Source organism: Otolemur garnettii, unplaced genomic scaffold (genome assembly GCF_000181295.1).
Source record: "Otolemur garnettii isolate 467f Iridium unplaced genomic scaffold, OtoGar3 scaffold00096, whole genome shotgun sequence".
Lineage (NCBI taxonomy): Eukaryota > Metazoa > Chordata > Mammalia > Primates > Galagidae > Otolemur > Otolemur garnettii.
In genome coordinates, this window is record NW_003852491.1 from 2,557,440 (window position 1) to 2,564,902 (window position 7,463).

General features: G+C 44.2%; 1 protein-coding gene across 3 annotated transcripts in view; it reads left to right on the forward strand.

Annotated features, from left to right (window-relative positions):
• Positions 1-3,523: 3,523 nt before the first annotated feature.
• RBBP6 (RB binding protein 6, ubiquitin ligase) overlaps positions 3,524-7,463 on the forward strand; it is a 38,430-nt gene continuing 34,490 nt past the window's right edge. Inside the window, exons 1-2 of one of the 3 annotated variants that reach the window (XM_023516697.1) lie at positions 3,571-3,621; positions 4,603-4,783. In XM_023516697.1, the coding sequence (XP_023372465.1) occupies positions 4,618-4,783 (166 nt within the window). In that variant the 5' untranslated portion in view covers positions 3,571-3,621; positions 4,603-4,617. Of the gene's footprint in view, positions 4,784-7,463 lie in introns of all 3 variants that reach the window. The other 2 variants (XM_003795738.2, XM_003795737.3) reach the window with 2 other exon arrangements.

Below are 7,463 nucleotides of genomic sequence, written 5' to 3' on the forward strand. Positions count from 1 at the left end.
AAGAGCTTAGACAGGAATGCATCATTCATTGTAGGCTTTTTAAGGGCTGATGAAAATATTGGTGGTGGGGAGCCAGTCACTATGTCTGGGAGGCTGAGGCAGGAGGGTCACTTGAGGTCAGGAGAATGGTACCAGCCTGGGCAACATAGCAAGACCCTGTCTCTACAAAAGAATAAAGTAAATAGCCAGGCACACATCTGTTGTCCTAGTGGTTCTCACTCAACATGTGGGTCTGGATCCCCTCGGGGGTCGAACAACCCTTTCACAGGGGTCGCCTAAATACATCTTGTGTATCAGATATTACATTACAATTCATAACAGTAGCAAAATTACAGTTATGAAGTAGCAATGAAAATAATTTTATGGTTGGAGGTCACCACAACATGAGGAACTATATTAAAGGGTCGAGGCATTAGAACGGTTGCGAACCACTGTCCTAGCTACTCAAAAGGCTGAGGAGGGAGGATCTTGAGCCCAGAAGTTTGAGATTACACTGAACTATGATTGTACCGCTGTATTCTAGCTAGAGCAACAGAGTAAGACTCTGTCTTGGGGCAGGGGAAAGGCTGGGCGCTTGTAGCTCAGCAGCTAGAGCACCGGCCACATGCACTGGGCTGGTGGTTTGGAACCTGGCCCCGGGCCTGCTAAACAATGAAAATAACAAAAAAAACCAGCCAGGCGTTAGGGTGGGTATCCGTAGTGCCAGCTACTGGGATGCTGAGGCAAGAGAATTACTTAAGCCCAAGAGTTTGAGGTTGCTGTGAGCTGTGATGCCACAGCATTCTACCGAGAGTGACATAGTGAGAAAAAACCTTAAACATATTCTCCTCCATAGTATGGTAGTGAGGAAAAAAAACATTTTGGTGGTGGATAGAGAAGTAGTAGAGAAAACAGCTCCATGTTACCAAAAGAAAATTACAAAATGAAGATGAGTAAAGGAGTTTAATTAAATAGACCAAATGTAGCATTTTGTCAGCCCAGTGACTTGACTTAAATCTCATCATATTTACCATGGACTGTGAGTGTATTTTGACCAATTTGGTGTGGGTATGATGTGAAGTCTCCGTAAGTTAGAGTATCCAGAGTGAACAAAGAGTTCAAGTCAAGCTTGGATAAATTATAATATTGACTATGTTCATACCAAGAACACATGCTCCTCCTCTGATTGAGTTCTCCTCTGATTGAGTTCTCCTCTGATTGAGTCCTCCTCTGATTGAGTCCTCCTCTGATTGAGTTCTCCTCTGATTAAGTTCTGATCCACCCTAAGGGTGTGTCCCACCTTGAAATCCATCCGGAGGATTAAATTAGGCATTTAAGACATAAAAGAGTCAGAGACTAGTGAAAGATTTAGATTCACCACCTTGGCAGAGGATTCCAAGACTCTCCCTTTCATTCGCATTGAGGTATTTGAAGAAAGCAAGAAATTGGAGGTGAATAGCAAAGAAAGGAAAGGTAAAAACAATTTTTTATATATAAAAAGAACTGACATGGGTGGTTGACTTAAATTGTGGGTTGTATCTCCGGGGCTATCCTCAAATGTCACAAAAATCCTATTACCATAGCATATTTATAGATTACATAAAAATTTATCTAGTTATTCCACATACATTTACTGAGCATTTACTTATATTCAGGCACTGTTCTAAGACCTGGGGATGCAGCAAAAACAAAGAAAAAGATAAAATCTTCTTCTAGGTAGGGGTGGGGGAAATAGTTAACTGAAAGTAAATATGTACGGAGTCAGCTATTGTGAGCGTTAGGAAGAAAAAGAATAAAGTGAGGGGGGCACCAGCCTCATATACCGAGGGTGGCTCAAACCCGGTGGTTCAAACCCGGCCCCAGCTAAACTGCAAAAAAGGAATGGTGGGGTGTTGTGGTGGGTGCCTGTAGTCCCAGCTACTCGAGAGGCTGAGGCAAGAGGGTCACCTAAGCCCAGGAGTTGGAGGTTGCTGTGAGCTGTCACACGACCATACTCTACACATGGCGATGAAATGAGACTCTGTCTTTACAAAAAAAAAAGAAAAAGAATAAAGTGATAGAGAATGGCCATCATCTTACTTAAAGAAGATGGCCTCAAGGAGGCTTTACTGATAAGATGATGTTTAATTTAAATCAAATTCAGTAAGAATTTGGGGTGTGCATTCAGGAAGTCTCTGGGAAACTGTTTCCTGGCTGAATGATCTTGTTCTCAGTTGCCTAACTTCTCAGAGTCTGAACTGTAAGATTCAGAGAGAACAAAGAACATGTTGCAAACAATAGTGATTATTACGGTTTATTAACATACTTTTATTATATTCATTTTATAGACATAATTCCCCCATGCCAGTTCCTGTTATTTGTAATTAGAAAAGGGACTGGGCCAGGAGCAGTGGGCTCATGCGTATGCCTGTAATCCTAGCACTCTAGAGGGAAGAGATGCAGATGGGAGAATCCCTTGAGCTCAGGAGTTGGAGACCAGCCTGAGGGACAGCTAGACCTCATTGCTACTAAAAATAGAAAAAATTAGCTGAGCATTTTGGTGGGTGCCTGTAGTCCCAGCTGCTAGGGAGGCTGAGGCAGGAGGATCTCTTGAACCCAGGAGTTTGAAGTTGTGAGCTAAGTTGAGGAAGCCACTGCACTCTAACTTGAGCAACCTAGTAAGAATGTCTCAAAAAAAAAAAAAAAAAAAGGAATGGGACTGGGTTACAAGTAGGCATTTCCTTCTGCAAAGCTCACGATTGCTACCTTCATTTCCCTGTCTATAATTTGGAGCTAATGGTAATGTTGACCACTTAGGTTTTCTGTTGTTAAATTGACTTTACTGAGCCACATCTATTTCAGTGCTTTGAACCTCCTGCCGGAAATGGTCTTAAACTATGAAATTGTATTCTCTTAATCCATAACAACCCAGTAAACTAAGTATTAGTTTTAACGGCATTTCACAGCCAAGGAAATAAACAGAGTTAACCTAGCACCCCAGAGCTAGGGATCCAACTCAAAAACTTGGCTCCAAAGCCTGGCAATGTTATTAAACGGTTCAGCCTTGTGCCTAGCACATAGTAAGAAGGTAAATAAATCTCTATGATGGTGGTGGCTGTCATCAGTTCTAGGCAGCGACTGCTCCAGAATTGCCACTTAGGTAGAGTTTAAAGTAGCCAGTTTGCTGGAATAGAAAGCTAGGGAGTGCTTGCCTAGCAACCATAATGCTTAAACCATAAATTGCAGAGATCGGAAAAACTGACAGGATCAAGCTGGGAAGAAGTTTGTTCGCCACCCCTCTTGCACTGGAAACCAGCTTGGCAGCCCCTGGTCTACGGGCCTCCCTCCCGGAATCGTCCTGTGAGCCAGTCCTCTTCACGCTACAGCTTCCCCCTCCCTTTTGAGGTAAGTGGTTTCTTCCGTTGTCCAGCCTGGTTCTGGTTCCGCGCTCGGGAGTCACAAAGCTTAAGGTCACGTGAGCGGGCCGGTGCGCTTTGTGACGCCAGAGGCTCCGCCCCTCGCCCCGCCTATCCGCGCACGCCAGCCCCGCCCCGCGCGCGCCGCCCGTGCAATCCCTGCTTAAGAGACCCCGGAGTGGGGCGCTCGCCCGAAGCCAGGCCGCGTCCGCCATAGTGCCTGGCTTGGAGGTGTCGCCGACGCCTGGTGAGGGCCCCAGAGCGGCAGGGGGGCAAAACAAAAAGGGAGCCAGCGAAGCCCTTGCCGCTGCCCGGCGGTTTCCGGGCGTGTTCTCGCGGTCTTGGGCCCAAAGCCGACGGGAGCGAAAGGCGAGAGAAGCGCGGAGGATCCGGCGAGAGGAAACGTCAGGGATCCTCGGCGGTGTCCCCGGGGTCCGCCCAAGCCACCCGGCCGCTGGCTGGGGCCCGGGGTGGTGAGGAAGTGCTTCGAGGCCTAGTGAGGCCTAGTACCGGCTTTGTGTCTGAGGCTGCGGCGGCGGCGGCGGCGGCGGGGGGGAGGCGGAGCCGGAGCCGAGCGCGGCCTGCGGAAAGGCCTCTCCTCCGCCGACCGCGCGTTTTCGGCCTAGGCCGCGGGGTCGCTCGCGGCCTCCGGGGAGCAGGCGAAAGGGGTTTGTGTGTGGTGGGGGCCTGGGCCTGGGGAAGCTGACGCCGGTCGTCCGGAAGCCAGGAGGAGGCGAGAGGCCGCTCGTGGACTCCGGGCCTAGGCCCTCTCCCCTCAACCTTCTCCCGGGGCCTGGGTCACCCCAATCCACGGAAAGAGAGACCAACCGGGAGGTGCGGCCGCGCTATGGACCCCTGACCCCGTGGGGTCAATCGGACTCTTAACGTGTGGACTGACCGCTACTGACTGCACCGCCTGTCCCCCGTCTCCTGCTGGCCCTTAGCATGAGCGAGGGGGACCCAGCCGGGTGACATTGTGCCCGTTGGCGGATTCTCGATTTCCCCACGTCCCCGTCCTCCTCCTCCTCCCACATGAAGTGATTCTGAGTATCTGGGGGGGTTCCGGATTATTGTTCTCACGAACCCCTGCTTGTGGTTGGGGGGTATTTAATCTGAGGCCTTAGGGTCCTTCAGTGTCTTTGAGTGTTTTGTGTGTGTACATATTTTGCTCTTAAGTTTATAAATATACATATATTGAGAGTGTCCACGTCTCCTCGCTGAACCTTAGGAATCCTTTGGCACCATGTCCTGTGTGCATTATAAATTTTCCTCTAAACTCAACTATGATACCGTCACCTTTGATGGGCTCCACATCTCCCTCTGCGACTTAAAGAAGCAGATTATGGGGAGAGAGAAGCTGAAAGCTGCCGACTGCGACCTGCAGATCACCAACGCGCAGACGAAAGAAGGTAAGAGCCACAGGGGCTGCGCATATTCGCTGGTGGAAGACAGATAACTAGTTGTAAGGTGCCTGGCAGAATACTAACCGCCATTATGTCTTTTGTGAGACTGTTGATTCTAATACTTCTGATACAACTTTTCATTGATAGCCAAGGGTTGCTGCTGCCGGATTTGGAATTTAACTGGCTTGTTTGGTTTCTGTATATTTGAGTCATCTGTAACACACTAATCCCAAAGCGTGGAAATCTTTATTATTCAGGATGCTTTTAAAAATGAAAAGAGTGGAGGGGGGCTGCTGTACAGGTTCTTCGGGTGCTTGCCTTGTCGCATCTTGTAACTTGTTTTTCATCAGCCGGGGAGTAGAGCAAGGATTCTTATATATTAAAGCAGCGGTAGAGATACTTCCCTAATTTTATAACCTAACAACGTTTTGGAGTTTAATGGGAAATTTTATGTCCTCTCTTTTCTCCCTCCCTCATTTATTTATTTAGAGTTGGCTGTGTTGTGGAGAAGAGATCTGCACTTTAATATTTTTGAGGATTTAATCAGTGTTGGAATTGTTTTTGGAACTTAAAATGTTCTGATCTGATCTCTCGTGTGTGTAAATTCCAGAATTAGTGTTACAGTAATTAAGTAATTAGTTCATCATGTTACTCTTAAAATTCAGCAATTTGGTAAAGATTGGAGATACTGATTTTTCTTTTTTAAATAGTAATCGCTAGACTTTATATGACTCCATAAATACAAGGATACTGAAAAATAAACTGCTACCATAGAGTACAGATAAGCTAATGGGGGGAATCTACAGCTTCAAGGCCACATGTGGCCTTCCAGATCCCCCAGTGTGGCCCCTTGGTGGAATCTGAACTTAATAGGACAAATCCCTTTTTAAAAATGATGTTCAGTCATAAGGTGAAACTCAAGGATTCAGAAGGCCATATGTGGTTCCAAGAGTGCAGATTCCCCATCCCCTCCATCTTAAGTTTTTTTCCTCCTTTTTAAAAGTATTTTATATTGGTAATTAACAGTAGAGAAATGTGACAACCAGTCTTTTCTGTCTTTGAACTTGTTTTGGTTTCCTTTTCTCAGAACAGTATTGCTGATGTGTAGTTTTCAGAAGATCAGTCTTGTGAGAGTTATCAATGGGAGAAGTAGTAAAGTTCTAATTAAGCTAGGATATTTTTTGATCACTTAATTTGGCTTAAAGCGTGACATGGATTTTTTTGATTGAAATGAGAACGCTCCCATTCTAGCCTGTAGTTCATTATGTAGAGTAAATCTTGTAGTGTAGAAGACCAGTTTCCATTTACCACACAGACATAAGTATAATTCTGTTAGCTTAAGAAATGGCAGGCAGTGCTGGCATATTTTAACTCAAAAATACTCTCATTACGAAGAACTTTGCTGGCATAATATATTAAATACTGTCTTTTTCCATTCCTTTTTTAAAGCAAGTGTTATATCCTTTGATAACTGTAATCGTGTAATTTTCTAAGTCCACCAAGAGCATCCCATAATAGTCACATTTCACAGAACAGATGGATTTGTGAGAACTTTAGGCCATCTTGACATTTTAATGAATGCTTCTGAATGAAAGCTAATATAAATGAAATTAAATGATACTGAGGTAATTTTAGTCATTGTATACTTGCAAGTTTCATATTTTACCAGAGTATTACATGATTGAATCATTTGGGGCTAGGCTTTATCCATCCTTTTAACCTAACAACATTTGAATACAGTTTGTTAGAATACTATGTTATGGCTGAAAGATTCTTATCCATAAGGTTAAAAGTTTTGTGACCCTGTGTTATTTCATTTTTGTACTCCAGGAAATATGTGATACATAAGCCAAGCCCTGAAAGGGAAGTGCTTTGCCCAGCAGACATTCTTTTTTATGTTTGTATGAACTGCCCTTTATTGTAGAAAACATAGATTTCTAAGAAAAAGGGTTAAGAAAAGTGATCTATGAGGAAGAAAATTTACAGTATTCTATGTCATTTTCAAATTAGGGGAGAAAAGGTGATTAGTAGTAATAGTGCAGAGGGGTTGCTACTTAAGTAGTTGTACGGGAAATAGTACCCTGTGTCACCGGCATTGAGTAGAATGCCACTTGATTTTATCACTATTGAATTTAATTTGACTTAAGGTGTGACATCATTGTAACATACAGTTTTGTAGGAGATTGCCTAGGAGAGAATGCTGATCTTTAGTTTATTTTTTAATTAATATTTAAATCACCTAATCTATAATGGTAATATAAAACTCCCCTTACAGCTTTGAGAATCTGTACATGTTTAGGACCCTTAAGTCTTGATGATACTAAAATACTTGGATCAGAATTGTATTTTTTGTAGATTTGAGAATCCTGCTTGTTTCTGGACTATATTTTGTTAATATGTGAAATACTTTAATACTTTTCTGCACACTGTCCCCTGAAAAACAACAAAACAACCTTTATTCGAATTTAGTGTGAGAGATTTGGAAGCTGAGTACGAAATATTTTTCAGATTTATCTTTTTTTTTTTTTTTTTTTTTTGTAAAGACAGAGTCTCACTTTATCAACCTTGGTAGAGTGCCATGGTGTCACACAGTTTATAGCAACCTCCAACTCCTGGGCTTAGGCAATTCTCTTTCCTCGGCCTCCTGAGTAGCTGGGACCACAGGTGCTTGCCACAACGCCAGGCT